The sequence below is a fragment of the Pteronotus mesoamericanus genome, unplaced genomic scaffold (assembly GCF_021234165.1).
Source record: "Pteronotus mesoamericanus isolate MK-2021 breed Mesoamerican mustached bat unplaced genomic scaffold, CSHL_Meso_final contig_1, whole genome shotgun sequence".
Classification (NCBI taxonomy): Eukaryota; Metazoa; Chordata; class Mammalia; order Chiroptera; family Mormoopidae; genus Pteronotus; species Pteronotus mesoamericanus.
The window spans coordinates 1,231,932-1,248,951 of NW_026554998.1; the positions used below are offsets into that span (position 1 = coordinate 1,231,932).

Genomic DNA, 17,020 nt, shown 5'->3' on the forward strand with positions numbered 1-17,020 from the left:
TCCACCCATGGGTTCAAATGAAATACACAGGGTGGTCCCTCCGAAGTTGATGCAACACGAGGGAGGAGTGGGTGCTAGGTGGCAAAACAAGCTGTGGCCGCCTCATGATTTCAAGAGGGGAATGATGCCGCTAGACCATCTTGTGGAAAGCTGTGCCCCTCCTGCAGCCCTGGAGGCCAGACCGAAGGTGAGAGCAGGGGCGGGAGCAGCAGTCAGGCGGCCGGGCTCGAGGACCAGGCTAAGCCAAACTGCGAAGAAGCGCGCGCACGGCTGCCACAGAAGGGACTTATTCAAATCCTTAGGGCACAGCTCCGGCGCCCTGACCTACTGCCCCCAACGCTGTTGAGCATCTTCAGACCTAGACCACCCAACCCCACTAAGGACCAGCCTGTGGCAGAGTCCCAGTATCGGTGCCCCCTGGGAGAGTCGCCCAAACTCTGGGGAAAGCTGCCCTGATGCTGCAGACCCAGGCTCAGCTTCCAGAAATGCACCAGATCCCTCTCTGGAAATGTGGCCACCGAGAGAGACCACCGAGTTCAAATACTGATGCTGCTGTTTCTTGAACAAGGAGCTTAACCTCTCTGAGTCTGAATATCCATCTGAACACAAAGTGGACATGATGACATCTCAGGTAACAGAGGCGCTGGAGTGGGGATTCGATCATATAAAGACTGTGAATCACCTACAGCAGCAAGAGGCTCAGTAAATGAAAATCCCTTCCTCTCCAGCCCTTTAAACTTTTCCCTGGCTTCATGTTCCCAAGACCTTTCCAACCCCTTGTTTGTTTGCCAGATAAAAAGGTGGCTTTGTTTTACTTTGTTTTTCTGCCAAAAAGAAACAACTGGAGGTTGAGTGGTAAAGAGCAGCTGTTTTTAGATTTGTGGGTGGAAAATTCCTCCTGTTCTTCAGCCTGAAGTCTAAGCCCCCTCTTGACTTCCTTCAGCAATTTCCATTTGAGAACACAATATCCCAGTCCCTTGTGCACTGGGGGAGGAAGAGGGAAGAAGAAGAAACATCTCCCCATTTTCCTCTAAGCTCCAAATTCTTTTATTTCTAATTCCAACTTAAACTCAGGGAAATCATGAGGCAGATTTCTTTGACCAAGAAGATCGTGGAAGGAGGCTTTTGTTGAATGGTCACACTGCCCCTGGCTCCAGGAGAAATCCCTGCCGTGCCCACATGTGGGAGGGAGAGAGAAGAACGTGGCTGAGACTGTGCCGCTGCTTCCCAAACATCATTGTATCTGAGCCTCACCATCGCCCTGGGACGTCAGAACCATCCCCCCATTTGGCTGAGGAAAACAGCATCTCAGAGAAAAGTTGCAACACCTGGGAGGGGCGGAGGTCTGCGGGGAGGCCACCCGGGTATCTCTGTGGCCAGAGCCCAGCGCCGTCTTCTCCACGGCGCCTCGGAGATGACTTGGGCATCCCCAGAGACGGCCGCCCTGTCCCTTCCCCACTTTGGGCTTCCAGTCCCATCTGGCTTGCAAGCTGTGTGTATTTGCTTCTCCTCCTCAGAGCTGCCTCTTCACTAGGACAGCACTTAGCGTGTTGTGTTATCGTCCACTGTTTGTGGGCATCTCTCCCCCGCTCCCTTCTGAGCACTTCCAATCAGAGGCTCCGGAGGGAAAGATCTTCTTGAGCGTGTGAATTGGGCCATGTGTTATCTCTCTATGGAGTATTTGCATCTCTCGCAGCAGAATTAAGGGGGGAAATAGGAACTCCAAAACTTCTCGTACATCTCTGTCTGCCTAGGAGAGTTCCTGGCATGTCACAGCCCCTCCATACTCACCTGATAAATGAATACTTAAAGGAGAAACACCTGCCACCCCAGGTGGTATGGCAGCTGGAAGGGCTGACGCCAGTAGCACCCCTAGAACAGTGCCTGGGGCCCACTGGAGGTGTTTTAAGAAGGGTAGAGCTGTATGCTGGGTTACAGCTGGGATGGAATATTTTCTAGGAGGTGAAAGTTTCATTAAGTTGCTGAGTGGTATTAAGAAAGTCTCACCCCCTTTCCATACCTCTGTTTCCCTGTCAATAAATTGAGGGCACGGGGTTAGATGACAAGGCAGGCAGCTTTCCATTGCTGACTGCCATGCACGTTTCCTCCCTTCGCTCCACTCCCTCCCCCACCAGCACACCCCCACACACCATGTGCCTGCCCATCAATCTCCAGGATCCTGTCTACTGCCCCTGGGCAGGCGCTCACTCTTTCATTTCCGTGAGCAGAAGCTCCAGAGCTTATTAGCCTCTGTTGTCCGCGTTCCTCGGATATGTCTGCCTGCTTTAATGGAACAGCAACAATGCCCCTCACACTCATTTTAGCAAAGAGCGAGCTCTGTTTGGCGGGCCAGGGTGTGCTGGCCCGACCTGGAAGGGAGACGCCATTGCTGGCTCACTCGTTCCATGAACACAGGGGTTCTGCCCGCTGCCTTCGCACCGAGATGGAAAGAACATTTATGTTCACAGACGTAGGTGACGCCATGGAGGCGGCCCTGCAAGGAACAGGGGAAAACGTCTTCCAGTCCAAAAGGAGCAGCAAGGAAAAAAGGAGCAGCAAAAGAAAAACGAAAAATTCCTCCAAGGCCAGGAAGAAAATCACCCTCCAGGGTCACTTCCAACTCCACAATTCTAGACATTAAGATTCACAGAATTTAAGAGTCTAAAGTTGTGTGTATAATTCAATCTAAGCTTCTATTAATCCTAAAATAGTCTATGATTCCATGATTCAGTATTTTTTTTTCTATAAGATTCAGACCCCAAATCACCTGATTCTCAGATTTATTGACCCAAGGCAAGGGTTTTCAGCTAGTGGGTGTATCAAAGATACCTGGGGGCCTGGCAACTGGTGCAAATTCTGGGCTCCCAGCTCTGAGATCTTGTTTCCACGTGGGATGAGACCCAAGAATCTGCAATTTTTCCAACAAGTCCCCCGCCCCAGTGGTTCTGAGCAGGAGTGGGCCACTCTTGGACAGAGAGTGTTTGAAAGCCAGTCACTGTAGTTCTTGTGATTCTCAGCGTGATTGTAAAATGGCCTTGCACTTATGATTCTAGTGTTCTGGAACTCTGTTATCCTATCGCCATGTGTCTGAGGAGAGGATTCTTAGGGGCAGACTCTCTCTGAGTGTGGGTTTCACAAGGGGAAAGGAAAAGGGACTAAGTGCTGTCAGGACGGGGGGGACGTTGTGGATGGGGAACCTCCTGGGGACGCAGAGCAGACTGAGGCTGCATCCCTCGTGCCCGAGGGTGCCCAGTGCTGGCCCTCACCGGAGGCGGCGTGGTGGGGGCGCTGGCTGGCTCCGGGTGAGATGAGCATCCGGGGTCATCAAAAAGAGCTCCTGATGGACGGGGAGGCCCCCCCGCAGCCCAGGCTGCTGGAAGGGCTGAGGTTGGGGAAGGGGATATAGAAGTCACAGCAGAGAGCTGGGAAAGAACTGGAGACAAGGGAGGAGGAATTCACCACCAAAACGCCCTTGCTGTGCCATGTGGTGCAGAGAACTGCAGCCTGGCGGAGCAGACCTGGAAATGTGGCTTCAAGAAAGCTCAAGACAAGAGGGGCCTGTGTGGGGACATCCTGAGGGACTGTGTAGGGGCTGGCAGAGGAATGGGTGCCTGGGTCTGGAAGGGCTGGGGCAGGATGAAGGGGCGCAGGACCTCTGAGGCGCTGGCAGCGAGGTGTGGGGCTGGGGAGGGGCTCAGAGTGAGGACAGGGCCCTGGGATTGAGAGGGACTCCCTGGGGAGCTCCTGCGTGCACACAGAGGAGTCAGGGTGTGACCTTCTTTCTGTGAAACAAAAGTAGAGAACGGAGAATCAAAGATTTCCGCAGCCTAGTGCGGGGGCGGGGGTGGGGGCGGGGCAGGAGCTGGCAGGTTGGGTCGCCATGGGCCAGTCTGGTGCTGGGAGAATGGAAAAGGAGGGGTCAGTCGCTCTCACGGACACACTTAGCCTGCATGCCTACACACAGGGGATGACACGCTCCTAGATGCACATATACACCCTTCCTGCCCTGCCCAATGGCAGGAATGCATGTGCCAGTCCATTGTGACACACATCTGCACACTTACCTCCAAGGGTGGCACCATTTCATAAAATGGCAACATCCTATCACCGACATCATCTCTCGTTGTCAGCAACAGTTAGACATAGACCATTACACAGAAGTGTCCCCAAAGCCTATCACCTGGCATAGTCTATGCAAATATCACCCTCTGTGGCTGTACACTGCACAACATGCACACCCGTGTATGGCACCCTTGCCTTACATCGAACCGTCACGTGATGCCACTGACATCTTCCCCTGCGGAAACAACCCACTTAGCTGCATACTACCACACACAGGCGATACACTCACACTGGTCACTTCACATCGGGAGGGGCAACAGACCCACACGTGCCCTGCTGGCACCGTTGTGCTCCACGTGGGTGCTGCCCCTCCCTGCACAGTTGCCCACTGGTGGGCGCACACACAAATGCACTATCGCGCACCAGCGGGTTTGCCTCCACACTGTGTCCTTCCACATTGAAGGAGAATGGCTGGGACCCTGACCTCACCGCTTGACAGTGATGGTGCCCTGGCTATTGTTGGTGATGGGGAAAGCCACTCATCAGATGAGCCAGGTCCTAGTGCCCTTCCCCATGCACTGTCCCCATAGCTCTGTTTCAGCCTGGGGCACGTGGCCACCTCTTCAAACCAAGTGCAGCTCTGCCCCTCCAGGCTCAAGCTAGAATAGCAGGAAGTGGAGTTGGCATCTGGAGCCTTCAGGTTCTCCCCGCTCTCAGCAGCGGAGGTCGGGCCCAGCCAGCAGGCTCCAGATCAGGGCTGGTGGCCAGGGCTTCCTAGATGCCTCCTCGCTTCCTGCACAGCACCCTGAGTGCCCTTTGGACAGAGGGAGTTGCAGGGAAGAAATTGGCTGACCTTTGGACAAGCGCTGTTCTCACTGAGCACTGCATTTATGATCTGTGACAGTTGTCATTCGTCACACACTGTTCCTCGATCCCCACACAAAGTACTGACATTAGCTCTCTTGATTGGCTTCCTGGTGAACATTCAAGGCATGTACCTACCATTTGAAAAATCTGTTTGAATCTGGCCCCCTGCCCCGGCCCACAGAGCTCATAAATGGAAGTGGAAATTCAGCACCAGCCCGGGTAGCACACCTTACGCAGAGCCATGTCCATATTTTACCAGGTGACTCTTAGAAGCTGTCCGGAGAGCAGGCTCTGCAAGGACCGGAGGCTGGAGGTGGGGGAGGTGGCGCGCAGCGGCTGGATTAGACATGCAGGAGACTGAAGGGAGTGCTGACAACCCACATGACATGAGGACCCCATCAGGGTGTGAATTCTTTTTTTTTTTTTTTTTAGTGAGAAACTGAAGATAGGAAAGACTGTAAATGTCAATGTAAAAAAATATCTGCAGAGCAAAAGTTACATTTCCATAGGCTGTGGGATGTGTCAGAAGAGAAGCAGCGCCGTGCGGTGGGACCCCAGAGCTCGGTGTCAGGCAGGGCCAGGATGCCATCTCTGGCCCTGCCCGGGACTCCCTGTATGTCCCTGGGCCTCGTCTTCGCCGTCTTGAAAACGGGTTTGTGTAAACCACAGGAGAGATGTAATTTATGCAAAGCACCGAAGTGAGGCATACTGGGGTCCTGATGGTTGCTATGATTAGTAGTATTATAATCACTAGGAAGTGCTTGTAATATTTAGCGATTTTTCTGCAGTGATAACAGAGCACTTGGGAACCAAGTCCAGACTGGTAACACTGAACAGGGAGCAAGTACTCATCTCTCCACCGCCTTTTCTTGACAGGAAGCATCAATACCTAACGTGTCACGATTTATCTCTAATCATTCAACAGGATGAAGCCACCAAAACTTGACTGAGCTGTCCTTTAATTCACTAGTAAGATTCTCTGCAGATAGACGTGATTCATGCTGGCTCACGCAGTTCTGAGAGGCTCATAGAAGCTCGGGGTTGAAGGGGGCTTTAGCTGCCCAGCTGCCTTTCTCCAGGGCTGGGGAACTGGCCCCCTCCCGTGTGCACTCTACACTATGGCTAGATAGCTTCAACTGGTGGGAGGTTCTTCCTCTTAGGGCTTCTGTCTGCTCCATTTACCTTTCCCCCATTGCGCTAATTCTGCCTTCACACCAATAAAAACAATAGTACTCTTCTTTCTTTTCTATGATCATTTATTCATCCAACAGACATACCCTCAGCACCTACTTTTGCCATGCACCATGCTGAGCACTGGAATTATAAATTGAGCAAGACTTGCCAGACCTTTGAGGCCCAGCCCGCCTTTGGTATCTGTCCTCCAAGTGAGACATCCTCAGATCTTTCAGCCTTCCCTCATTCGACCTGTCCAGATGCCCTCCACCAAACCACCCCCTTCTCTTCTAAGCACATACAAGTTTCTCAAATTCCATCTTAAATTGTGGTGCCCAGAACTGAGCTCAGTATTTTGCTGAAAGTTAAGTTGGGTTTTTAACCAAGACTGGTTGACATCCATGTCAAAGGCAATGCCCGTTATGGAAAAACCCCAATTGTAGCCACAGTGCTACCAGCCAGGTCTCATTTACTGAGCTTCTGTTCTAGAAGAACAGAGAGAAAGAGGGGAGGAGGGAGGAGGACTGTGACTCCTGAAATGGCAGGACTTCAGATCTCCCTGCCCAGAACTCCCCTCGGGCATTTGTGCCAAGTCTAAGTCGTTCTAATCAAACAGCCTCTCCTCTTCCCCCCTCCATTAGTGTCTGCCACAGGAAAGGGAATAAAAACCAAGAGTGAGCAGGCCGAAGGCCCAGCAGAGTGCTGAACAGGGAACTCAGACATGAAAGAAGGACCTTCCCTAAACCAGGCCCCACAGCCTTAAGGGGAGAACAGAGATGAGCTTCAGAAAGGACCCCCCAGGAGAGGAAGGGGGTCCACCAATGGCTTCTGACTTGTGGGGAGGGCCTTCCCCACTTTGAAGCCTCTGCTGTGAGCATGTGCAAAGGACCAGCCCCCCTTCATTGGAACAAAATCATGCCTCCTTCCTCCCCCAGATCCAGTCCTCTGAAGCTCTTGCCACTCACTCCTTGGAAGAAGGCCACCACCTTACAAGAGCAGAAGTCATTTTCACTCTGACATAACCCTGATTGATGTGTAAACTCCTACAAATTTTTTGAAGTCCTGGGGCAAGGCCACTCCTCTCCGAGGCCATTTTCCTACACATCTGCCTGGATTAAAGGAAGCAGTTTAGAGTCAAAAGATGGCAGGCTGAATGGAAAGGCTCCTTACAAGACAGGAATAAAACAAACCACCAAAAAAAAAAAAAAAAAAAAAAAGGTGAGAGGAGGAGGGAAGGCCATGGGTGGGGGCAGAGGTTATCTTGCCACCTGGAGTCCCCTTTTCTTCCCTGGGCATTGGAGAGAAAGAAATGGCCTCCTAGAATAAAGTTTCCCAAAGGACCCTCCTCCTCCACAGGATAGCAGATGAAGGGGCTGGGCTGCCTAAGCCCGCCGCAGTGCCGCGGGGGTCTGCAGCATCCCCGGGCGCTTGGAGGGCTCCTCACCCCTCCGGGGGCCTTGCCCAAGGCGCTCATCCATGCCTTGAGTGCTCATGTAGTGGGACACTCTGCTGAGAGGCGGCAGAAACGATCGGATGGCAGTCCTGTCCCGTGGGAGCTCCCAGGCACACAAACAAGGAACAGGGACCCCGGAACAGGGGGCTGCCTCCGCGCCGCGGGAGCCCTCGGCAGGGTGTGCCCGATTCCGCCTGGAGGAATCAGGGAGGGCTTTCCTGTGCAGGAGATCTTTGAGTTCTGCTTCAAAGAACCCTTGTCCCCCGCCCCTCACCCCCACTGCCCTTCAGTGCGTTGAGGCAGCACGTTTGTGGTCCTAAAGCTGTAGCCAGGACCGGTGGCAACAAGGGGGACCGGCAGGGAGAGAAGGACAGCAAAGGTGGAGAATGAAGGGGAGTGGAGGGAGGAGAGGATGAAAACAGGGAGAATGGGAGAGGGGGAGGGAGGAGGAGAGGGGGGAGAGGGAGGGCGAGAGGAAGAAAGGGAGAGAAGAGAGGGGGAGAGGGAGAGATTTGAATTTCCCATCTGGAAGGGGAGCGGCAGCACGTCAGGGCCTGGCTGAGGGGCGTGATTGGAGGGCGCCGCCGGCGGCAGCGGCGGCCCCAGCTCGCCGGGCGGAGTTGCACGAGGCGGCGGCGGGAGCTGGAATAGCAGGAGGAACCGCCTCGCCGAGTCCCGCGGAGCCCTGCAGTGGTTCAGACGGCTGCGGGGACCGCCAGGTCGGTGCTGGCCGGGGGCCGGGAGGGCGGAGCCGGGCTGTGGGCAATGTGGGCAACAGGGTCCTGGCTCTCCGCTCGAGGCGCAGGGCAGCCGGGAGGCTGGGGAGTACTACTCTGGGGGGGGACAGCTCCCCGAGACTGGCCGGGCGCAGGAGGGGGAGGCCGCGAGCAGCAGCAAGCGCCCAGGGCCGCGCTAGCGTGGTACTGAAGGGACAGCTCCCTGCGAGGGGCTCGCGAGCAGGCGGCGAGGCCGAGCGGCCGACCCAGCTGGGAAGGAGAGGTGGGGCCCCCGGAGCCCCCCCGCCATGCTCCCCTCGCGGCCGAAGCCCTAAAACAACCCAGCTCCTGGGGAGCCGGGGCGCCCCGAGGGCAATGGGAGACAAGTCTGAAGCCAGAGAACAACTTCCATCTCGCTTGGGTGGGGGTGGGGACCTCGACCTAAGCTACTTAGCCGGGCGCCCGCCAGGGCCGTCCTCGGCTCCGGAGGAGGAAGCCGCCCCCGTGGGATGCAGTTCAGGCTCCCGGAGTGAGTCAGAGGGCGGCGGAAGGGGAGCCGGCAGACCGAAGGTGGAAGGGAAAAGAACCGAAACGTCTTTTAGGGGTGAGGGACCAAGGGGACTATTTGTCCTCGGAGGAGGAGCTGAGGTGTGGGCAGCACAGCAAGCCGCCTGGGGTCGTTCGCAAGGATCTCTCCTATGCCCTCGCCGCCCCACTCTGCCCCCTCCCCGGGCAAAGTTTGAGGCCCGCCTGGGTTTTGGGGTTGTAGCTGTGTGCTGGGGGGAGGGGCGCTCTCCCTGGCCAGCCAAGAGCCTGGGCAGAGCTGCTGGCGCTGTCGGTCTGCGCGGGACCAGGACGAGAGGAGCGCCAGGGTTCCCGTTCCCTCTTCTGCCAGGGACGCGAAGCCCCCCTGCTTTGCTCTTCTGTGGGTGCAGGTGCCCTACCCCCTTCCATTCTCCACTGTCCCTTCCCTTCCCCAGCGCCTCTCCCTTCCAGGGACTTGGGGTGCGGTGGGGGTAGACAGACAACCCTTGTCTCTGCCACTGCCGTTAGCAGAGGGTGGCAAAAAAGCAAATGAGTGTTGAATTGAGTTGCAGTGAATATAGCCTGGACTTAAGCCATTTAAAACACACACACACACACATACACACACACACACACACACACACACACACACAGCCACAAGGACGAACACTGCAGGTGCCTGAGTCTGCTTGTCAGATGGCAGGGGCCCAGTTCCGAAACTGGCCTGAGCTCGGTCGGCAGAGCCTGAGGAGGTGCCTAAGCTACCTTAGGGGCTGGGACAAGCTGGGACGTGCTGGGAGGGAGTCAGGGAGAAGCAAAAGATGCAGTCCTGGGTCCCAGGCGCTGAAGGCAAGGGAACGTGGTGCTGCAGTAGCCCTTCCCCACCCTGTTCTCTGCCTCCCCTCCCCGAGCCCAGCATCACCACCACCACCACCACCACCACCACCACCACCACCCACCACCTCCACCACCCTTCCTGCGCCAGGATAAACCAAAGCTCCCAGCAGAACTGCGCAGGAGCGCCTCCTGGTGGCCAAGCCAAAATCCTTAACTGCAAACAACCTGCTGGACCTCAGCACTCCTACAGGCATATGGCAAAATCTCTACACACACGCCTGCACACACGTGCCCGCAGACACCCACAATGCCTAAGTTCAGAGTCAGATCATACTTTGGATGTGTACATTCTCAAATACTCTCTGACACAGAACATTAAATTCAATCCAGCAAACACATCCTGAGGCTGGTTCCACCATGAATCAGGAGATGTTATGGGCTCTGGGATAGGAGAAATGCACAAGGTACAGGGAGGAGCCCCGAGGGACCAGGAAGAGAAAGACACATGGCTGGACAGTGTGAGCTGGAGGTGGTCTAGGCTGCCCTAGAAAATACCATGGGTCTCAGAAGAAGACGACACCAGGAAATTTAATGGAGGGAGTGATGTTTGAGAGGACCTTGGAAAATTAACACGGTTGCTTATGATGGGGATGACAACGATAACAACAATGACTGTGACAGCCTGCATGTACTGAGCACTTGCTGTGTGCCCAGCGCTGGAGGAAGCATTGTGTCTGCATTATCGCATGTAATGTTCACAACATGCCTTGGACATAGGTGTTCTTTTCTCCACTTTGCACATGAGAAAATATTAAGCCACCTGCTCAAGGTAACGGAGGAAAGATTTGAACTGGCAGAGATGAGGTTAAGAGGTTTCAAGGCTGTGGAAACAACATGAACAAACACCCCAAGGTTTGGGAAGACTACTACATGTTGGGGTGCAGCCGAGCAGAGCCACATGCAGGGGGTGGCAACGAATGGCAACGTAGGCAGGTGGTAGACTGTGCAGGACTTGAAGGTCAGCACAAGGACTCCGATCAGTTTGACAAGGTCTTGTGGAGCCATAGCAGGGTGTGTTTGCATGAGCAGATCTGCCCATCGGGAAGATTAATCGGATGCTGTGCTGAGGACGGATGGGAGCTGGGAGAGACACAGAGTTGAAGTTTATGCACAAATCCAGGACTTTGAGGCCCCACCCTAGGCATCAGCTGTCACAGGAGAGAGGAGGGCACGAACGCAGAAAGCACTGTGAAGCTACTACAGCCCCCGGACTTCTCCCTCCACCCCCATTCCAGTTGTAACTCACCAGTCCTTGTGTGTGGCCTTTGTCGAGTGTCTGCCTCCCCAGCCGACTGCATGCTGTCACAGCAAACGCTGGAACTTCCTCCTGCCCTGCCACAGCATCAGCACCCAGAACAATGCCTGGCAGAGAGCTGGTGCTCAAAAAATATTTGTAGTGTCAGTGAGCATGTGAGCGAACAGAGGAAGAATTCGCTGAGTCTGGGGCTTTCAGTTGAGGCGAGTGGACCCAGCATGCTGGAGGGAAAGATAGGTGGGGTGGGGGAGGCAGGGGTGAGACCGCTCTTTGGACAGGATGAATTGAGATTATCCATGTGCCTGCCAATATACGGCACAGGGTTAAATGTGCAGGTCTGGAGGAAGGGTGTGAGAAAGAAGGCGGAGGGGAGAGATCAGTCTGCGGTATAAACAAATAAGAGTAGGTGAGATTCCCAAGCAAGGAAGTGGGTGAGGGAGGGGCAGTAGGAAGAGAAGAGGGGGAGAGGCTCCCTAATGAATAGCTACATTTAAAAGCATTGATTTTCAACCTGTGTGCCTGGCAGCAGGCACACCAGTCTGCGGCAAGAATTTTAAAAACATGCAATACCTGACCATTCGGTCAGAGGCACTGACCTCTTGCCCCTTAGACTGTCAAGTTTTAAAAATGACAACAGCTAACACAACAATAGCTGTCTGTGAATGACTCAAAATTATACTTAATTTTTTGTCGGATTGGCAAAAAATATATTTTTTGGTGTGCCACAGAATTTTAGTAATTAGTTTGTGTGTGTCGGGAGATCAAAGAGGTTGAAAATCACTGTTTTAAAGGAGCCAGCAAAGGTGAGGGAAAGGACCTGCCTGATAAGAAGACCACAAGAGTGCTGTGTCATGGAATTCAGAAGGTTCAAGGAAGAAAGGAAAAATGGGCAGGGGGACCGATAGGAGTCACCCTCAGCATCTGACACCGCAGAGGGATGGGGGAGGGGGAGGCTGTGAAGCTCCTGGACCTGACATTTTGGCAGCCTCTGGCGCGTCTGACCAGGGCAGCCAGGCAGCAGCGCCGAGGCAGTGCATCCCTGGCCTCACAAAGCTACCGGGCTTGACTGCGAGGCGAAGAAGCCGAGGCACCAAGTGAAGAACCTTTCGCCAGGAAGCGAGCAGGCAGAGATTAAGGGAAAGGTAAGGTCTGGGCAAGAGTTGGAGAAAGAAGGGGATGAAAGAGGCCAGTGGAGAGGAGGTGAGAGATGTGAGGAAGAGGGAGTGCTGAGCGGGCCACAAGAGGGGGTGTAGAGAGAAACTCTGGAGTGAAGGCCGGGGGTGGCCCCTGAGGGAAGGAGAGGCCCTCTTCGTCAGGAGCTAGGAGGAGGGAGGTCACAGGAGCTCGCTCAAGCTGGCATTAGTCGTTTTGATAATGATCGTAGCCACCATTCACTGAGCTCCACCGTGTGCCAAACACACACCATAGACTATTCCTAACCTTTCAAAGTGGCACTATAATCCTCACTTTATAAAGAAGGCCCAGCCTCAGAGAGGTTAAGTCAATTATTCACTATCACACAGCTATAAAGCAGCAGATGGAGGATCCAATCAGGTATGCCTGACCCCAGGGCTCAAGGAGCCTCCCCCTGCACCACAGGAAGTGGGGGAAGTCACCTGCTGACCAGGATGGTGTAAGAATACATTCGGCCTTGAGATATTGGTTAGGGAAGCCTTGAGAGAATGGACAAGACATTGCTCAAGAGCTGAGAGGACCATGCTGGGGGTGGGCAACAGAACCTTCGGGAGGACGGAAGAAGCTTGGCTAAGTAATCCCAGCAGGCCCGGAGGAGGAGGCACCTAGAGCTACGTGGACATACGCATGGAAAAGGCTCAGCCCCTGGGTGAATATACTGCATACTGGGGGATGGGGGGCAAGCAGTGTTTGCTGAGTGAATAAACGAGAGCAGAGGAATCTGGAGAGGGAGATGGTTTGGTGATAGAGAGCATGTTGAGTCTAAGCAGTGCGCATTGGTGGAGGTATGTAAGAGAAAGGCAAGTTATTTCTTGACTTATTTATTGCCTATTTTTCTATACACACAAACACACACCACACCCCGCCCCCAGAATGTAATCTGCATGAGGACAGGACTTTTGTCTTGTTCACTGTGGTATCCCCAATGCCTAACACACTGCAGGGCACATCCCAGGTACTCAATTAATACTTGTTGGATGAATGAATACAGGAGTCTGGAGCTCAGACAAAATGTCTGGGTGCCATCAGTGTCAGTGGTCATTAAAGCCCCTAGAAAGGATGGGTTTTCCCTAGGGAAGGGAGAGGGGAGGGCTGAGCTCAGAGTCCTGAAAACATCCTCACTGAAGACACAAGAGAAGGAAGAGAAGTCAGCAAAGGAGAGAGATAAAGAAGAGAGGACAGACGGGGAAGGGAGAGGGAGAAGTAGAGGAGAGAGAGCAGCAGGAGATGGAGAAACGAACGGAGGCGCAGAACCGAGAGGGTGGGCAGGGTTTAAGGATACAGTGGGGTGGCCAGCAGTTCAAACACTTCAGAACTGCTCCAACAGAAGCGCTGGGGAAAGGGCTCAGAGGGATCCTCTGGTCCAGGAGAGACATGCCAGAGAAGCAATTTAGGGATAAAGCTGGAACCAAAGCCCAGGTGCCCTGTCAACCAATTTGAAACATCTCAAATTAGAGTCCTGCATCTTCCACCACCACCTGGCAATTCCTTGAGCAGCATGTAAACACAGGAGGAGGAACCCAATAGTTCCTGAAATCATTCAGTGTTTAAATTGGGGTTTTTTTCCCTGTTCTTAGAAATGCAGTCTTTTTATAATGTTTTGAATCAGATGAAAACACACTGAATGACTGAGCTGAGCGCCTTCAAACCCCGAATTCTGGGTCAGCGTGGGTTCTCCGGCTAATATTAATGAGCTTCTGCTGCATACCCGGTACTCACTTGACCAGCATCTTGTCTTCTCCTCCAGACATCGGTAGAAGGACAGGCAGCCTTAATACGCCCCTGTTTTGTAGGGAACAAAGTGAAGCTTTCCCAGGGATCCAGTGAGAACTGGAGCCAGATTTCAAATCAGGTGTGTCTGATGCCGAAGCCCATGGAGATTTTTTTTTCTACTCCATCATGACTTTCTCTCCTCAAAACAACCTATCGGGTGGTCTGATCGTATAGAGATCCTCAAATAAACTCAGGCCCCATTTTATGGAAAGATCTCAGTCTGACAATATGTTTTCTCGTTTTGAAAGGAATGAGGAAACTCCGTCATCAGCTGACAACCAGTGACCTTGAACTCAACCTGGTTATAGTACCTGGCCTGGCTTCTCTGTCACCATTTCACAGAACCCCCTTTTCCTTCTAGCAAAGTATAAAGACCCCATGACTGTGTTGGATAAAAGGCCTTGGGGAGTCACCCTGGCCTCAGTTCACTATCAAGCCACGTCACAGTTTGGACAGCTTAGAGGTTCCATTTATACCGTAAAGGACATTTATGGTGGCTTTGCCTATGAGAGAACCAGTGAGACTTAACAATTAAAACAAAAGGGAAATGTCTAGGAGTTAGAGCACTGGGGTTCAAATCCTTAGGGATGTGGGGGAAGCAGGGTAAGAAGGCCAAGGGCAGAGGGGAGCTCCAGGCTCTCTACCCCTACCCCCCACCATTGGAAGAGTTCCACTTCTACATATTTTGCAAATTGAGATTCCCCTTAAGTTTTTATTTGAAGAAAATCTGAGGCAAAATAATAACAAGAAAAAATATAATAAAAACTGGAAGTCGGTGATTTAGGGAAAGGAGAAGGAGGACTAACATAAGCTGAGTGCTCACAAGGCCCGGTGCTTCGTACTTTAAAGGCCCTAAGCCCCAAGAAGATTCTCATGTCTCTAACCCCCTTGTGCAATTTAAAATAAAAATCAATATTGAGCTATACACACAAAACGTACATGTATGCTGCAATAAAAATAATTTATTTCTCCATCTGTCTAATTTCAGAAGCCTGGATATGCTCATCCAAGCTAGCTGTTCTCATTCCTTCACCCGCCCTGATTCATGGGACCCTGAGCACACGCTCATTCCATCTAGGGGTCAATCTGGGGGCCTGCAATAGAGGTCTCTCCAGTCTCCACAGTAGCTCTGGGAGAGGAAGCACTGCCATTTCTGTCTTACAGAGGAAGAAACTGGGGCTCAAGGGGGCCCCGTAACTTGCCTGAAGTGCATATGACAAACAAGGAAGGAGGGCGGCATCAGAACCATGCTCTGCCTGCATCCAAATGAGAGGCTTTTTCCAAGACTCCTGACTTCAATCAAATTCAAGCTATATGGTCAAGATGGTTTTGAAGTAGGGATCTGAGCCTTTTGGCAACACATATTTGCCTGGTACATAACAAGTGCTCCAGAAATAACCCCTTTCCTTTCAGTGCCAGGGCACTGCGTCTCGGCCTCAGACTGATGGAGTCCCGTGCCTGAACCGGGATTAGGCCGCCGTCGGTCGAACCCCAGCACCCTGCCTGTGCAGCGGCCTCTCCCATCTAACCCCCAACTCCTCTTTTGCAGGTTGGCACGTCTCCCCAGCCAGGCCTGCCGGGAGCGCTGCATGCAAATTTGGCTGCGGGCTAGAGCACGCTAACCAGTCGCAGAGATGGACTTCGTCATGAAACAGGCCCTCGGAGGTGAGGCCCCACCCCCACACCCTCACCCTCAGTCAGGGTCTGGACCCAGGTGTGGGGGGCCCCAGCGCACCAGGCCCTGCTCTTCCCAACCCGGGGCCCCTCTAACCCCACCCTCTCTCTTCCCAACCCCTCCCCTGCAGGGGCCACCAAAGACATGGGGAAAATGCTGGGGGGAGAGGAGGAGAAGGACCCAGACGCACAGAAGAAGGAGGAGGAGCGGCAGGAGGCGCTGCGGCAGCAGGAGGAGGAGCGCAAGGCCAAGCACGCGCGCATGGAGGCTGAGCGCGAGAAGGTCCGGCAGCAGATCCGAGACAAGGTGAGCACTACCCTCCTGCCAACCTGAAGAGTAGGAGGCACGGGGGCGATGAGTCCCCTACCCCTGGCCTCGGGCTCCCCTAAAACCCAGCTCTGACCTTAGACCTAGTGTTCTCTGAGCCTCAGTCTTCTGGGCGCCACAGAAACACTCCCCTTGAGGACCAATGGGGATTACTTAAGACAATGCACACAGGAAGTGCTCTCTAACGTTTGCTGCTATGGGTCTGCAATCTCCTACTCAAAACATAGGAAACCTAATATGTTTAGAATCCAGAATTTGGGGGTTTCTTTAAAGTACCAGAGTGCTCTGAGCACCTGTTACTGTTAGATGTCACCCTCAGAGGGTTTGCAGCTGCCCATACCAAACGGACGGTCGCATGTGTGGTCACACTACTGCAAGAAATCAAGGTTATAAGTGACCTTCCATCAGTCGAAGTCAAGTTTTGTCACCAAAATCTGGGTCCAAACCTATGGGAGAACTTTCAGGTCTCCGACCTTGGGGGATTTCAAAAGAGTAGAGAAGTTGTTATGAGTGGGTAGCGATTGAGGGCTGAGGCTGGGGGAGTTCTCGGGAGTGGCCCCAGAGGAGTCTGCATGACCCTGAGACCGGCCCTCGCCTCGCCTGGTTCATGCTCATGCCCCGCCCCCCCCCCACCCCCATGCCCTTCCCAGTACGGGCTGAAGAAGAAGGAAGAGAAGGAGGCTGAGGAGAAGGCGGCCCTGGAGCAGCCCTGCGAGGGGAGCCTGACGCGGCCCAAGAAGGCCATCCCCGCAGGCTGCGGGGACGAGGACGAGGAGGAGGAAGAGAGCATCCTGGACACGGTGCTCAAATACCTGCCCGGGCCGCTGCAGGACATGTTCAAGAAGTAACCAGCCCCCCTCCCGCCCCCATGCCACTGTTCCTTTTTTTTTTTTTTTTTTTTTTTTTTTGGTTCTTTCTCTCACTCTCTCTCTCTTCTTTTAATTCCGTTAAGTCTCAGTTCTGAAGGGAAAACCTCGGTTGGCCTCTGCCCCCCGTCCCTGGCCGGGGGCGCATCCTCTCAGTGCTCCCTCACACTCCCTTCATCCCAGGGTATCCAGCCCCCACCTCACACCCCAGTCGCTTGCAAAAAGGGAAGACAGCTT

At 53.7% G+C, this 17,020-nt stretch overlaps 1 protein-coding gene across 3 annotated transcripts in view; it reads left to right on the top strand.

Annotated features, from left to right (window-relative positions):
• Window positions 1–16,769, top strand: part of CPLX2 (complexin 2) — a 66,844-nt gene extending 50,075 nt beyond the window's left edge. The window contains exons 1-4 of one of the 3 annotated variants that reach the window (XM_054572873.1): window positions 8,140–8,274; window positions 15,465–15,580; window positions 15,721–15,896; window positions 16,568–16,769. In XM_054572873.1, the coding sequence (XP_054428848.1) occupies window positions 15,550–15,580; window positions 15,721–15,896; window positions 16,568–16,765 (405 nt within the window). In that variant the 5' untranslated portion in view covers window positions 8,140–8,274; window positions 15,465–15,549 and the 3' untranslated portion in view covers window positions 16,766–16,769. Of the gene's footprint in view, window positions 1–8,139; window positions 8,275–11,969; window positions 12,091–15,464; window positions 15,581–15,720; window positions 15,897–16,567 lie in introns of those variants that run through there. The other 2 variants (XM_054574281.1, XM_054573564.1) reach the window with 2 other exon arrangements.
• Window positions 16,770–17,020: the final 251 nt, after the last annotated feature.